This window comes from Fulmarus glacialis, unplaced genomic scaffold, assembly GCF_000690835.1.
Source record: "Fulmarus glacialis isolate BGI_N327 unplaced genomic scaffold, ASM69083v1 scaffold3583, whole genome shotgun sequence".
NCBI lineage: Eukaryota > Metazoa > Chordata > Aves > Procellariiformes > Procellariidae > Fulmarus > Fulmarus glacialis.
The window spans coordinates 14399-16589 of record NW_009204703.1 but is presented as its reverse complement, the minus strand read 5'-3'; the positions used below and the strand labels follow the sequence as shown (position 1 = coordinate 16589).

The 2191-nt window shown below is 45.0% G+C and overlaps 1 protein-coding gene across 1 annotated transcript in view; it reads right to left on the bottom strand.

Moving 5' to 3' along the window:
* Positions 1 to 412: 412 nt before the first annotated feature.
* ASB11 (ankyrin repeat and SOCS box containing 11, E3 ubiquitin protein ligase) overlaps positions 413 to 2191 on the bottom strand; it is a gene marked incomplete at its 3' end in the record, with an annotated part of 11125 nt that continues 9346 nt past the window's right edge. Inside the window, exons 5-7 of the mRNA XM_009575073.1 lie at positions 1875 to 2025; positions 1532 to 1666; positions 413 to 604 (exon numbers count right to left, since the gene is read on the bottom strand). Coding sequence (XP_009573368.1) covers positions 413 to 604; positions 1532 to 1666; positions 1875 to 2025 — 478 coding nt within the window. The remainder of the gene's footprint in view (positions 605 to 1531; positions 1667 to 1874; positions 2026 to 2191) is intronic.

Below are 2191 nucleotides of genomic sequence, written 5' to 3'. Positions count from 1 at the left end.
TAAACCACGACACAGACTCATGCCGCTTTTTCTGCAGGAAGCAGGACATTGAACCACGGTGCTAAGTCGAACACAGATGGTGGTACTAAGATATTATCAATGAATAAACTCTCACAGCAGTTTTTAATCCTTAGAGTTCCAATAGGTAAATAAGTATAATTTTCCTTCAGTAGGCAGGAAAAGAAAGCTCAGAACAACTGACCAGTTTACCCACTGAACCCCTGACACTTGGAGGCAGATCTAGCAACAGAGATCTCTTACTCATTTCTGTGTCATGTGCTGCAGGCTTGAAATCAGTAGAGAAGCTAAGAGAACTTATATATACCATTAAAAGCAGTTAAGAAAATGTACTTAGGTAAAGGAAATAAATACTGTTCTACTTAAAAAAAAGAAGAAGAAAGGAAACCATTACCTTCTCGAAGCAAAAGCGCCTGCTCCACTTTGCTGTTGGGTACGGCAAGATCCAGGGCACATTTGAGTTCAGCATTTCTGCATTTCGGGTTAGCACCATAGTCTGTCAGCAAGACAACTATCTCCACGCTGGATTTTCTTGCTGCCGCATGGAGGGGGGTGTCTAATCGTTTCCCCACATTAACGTTGGCTCCTTGAGTGAACAAGAGTGCACGGTTAGATCCAGGAGGCAGCAGGAACTGTCCGAACCCGCATCACACAGGCTGGTTTCCACCAGTAGCCTCAATAAATGAAGGGGATGGATGGCACACAGGCCTTCCTCCTTTCTCTCAGTAGCAGCAGTGCAAAACTCAGCAGGTCAAATACCTGCTGTATAAATGTCCTCTGAGCCACCGAACCCTGTCTGTGATGGACAGAACTGAGCAGCTTGACCTTCAACCCAATAGATGTTCAAAGCCTCCCATACACTCTGTGAATTTGTTAATAACATAAAATCTAACATAGATTATGTTAGTTTAATTTCCGGGGGAAAAAAGACCCTTTAGGTATCTCACTGTAATAATTCCGGGAGCACAGCAAGCAAAATGCTTGCCCTGGGCTCTCCAGGCATGGCAGGGCCACACTGTGAGCAGGTGTAAGTCAGCTAATGCACACTGACAGCAAAAATCTGTGCTAGCTTATAGGCTGTGCCTGGACCTGCAGTGATTATTCTTTCAAGCAGCTTTACTGCTGTCTTCATCATCCACTGAGAAGCAGCTGAAGTTAATGCTTAGCATGGCAGTTTATCATAATCAAGAGTTGATTTTGGTCACTAATATTAGCCAGCATTGTCTGTGCTTCCTGTTATCATTCTAGAAAACGAAAAGTATTTTATTTTCACATTCAGACAGTCTCAGGGAGGTCTCTGTAATTAGGGCTTTTTTTACTGAGGAAATAATAAATTCTTCATGAATGCAGGTGAACTTTTTAATAGTCTCAAACAAGCCTTACAGACTCGGGCTGCCCAAATACCTCTTGTGGAAATAACCCATGATGTTTGCAGTGGAGAGGCAGCCCGGAGAGACCAGCAGCGCTGGCTCACACCACCACAGCTCTTCCCCTGCCCCTTATCCAGGCGTACCTAGCTCCAAAAGCTTCTTGACACAGTCCGTCCTCTGGTACGTGCAAGCCACGTAGAGCGGGGTCCCATGCTGCAGGTCTTCTTGGTCAATGTCAACCCCATGGGCCAGAAAGATTTCCATGCACTCCCTGTGACCTGTGGAGAGAAGAAGAGCCGCCACTGAAGTGCTGTAGAGCAGAATACACCCAGATACAAGCAATGAGGCACAAGAGCTGGGAATAAGACAAGCCTATTTATCTGTACCAGTACAGACAAGTTTTTTTTTTTTTAAATATTTCAACATCAATAAAAGATGTATTCCTCATTTCGTTGTTATTAGCTTCACTCACAGCCTGAACGTTACCTCTCTTGACCGCTTCGTGAATGGGCGATGCAAGGTGGTTCCTGAGCTGCGGCTTGGCTCCGAATTCAAGCAGCATGTTGACACAGGCCACGCTGCCACTGCAGCAGGCGTTAAACAGAGGAGTGATCCCATCGATGGTGACTGCGTTGACCTGGGAACAGCAAGACACGCTCGGGATAATCTGATTTAAGAGGAACGCCCTTGCAGTGTGCCTCATGTGCACACCAGAAATGCACCAGAAAAAGACGCTTGTCTTGTTTAATTTCAGAATTGATTTTGTTAACAACTTTCAGATTTATATGTTGTGGCACAACATA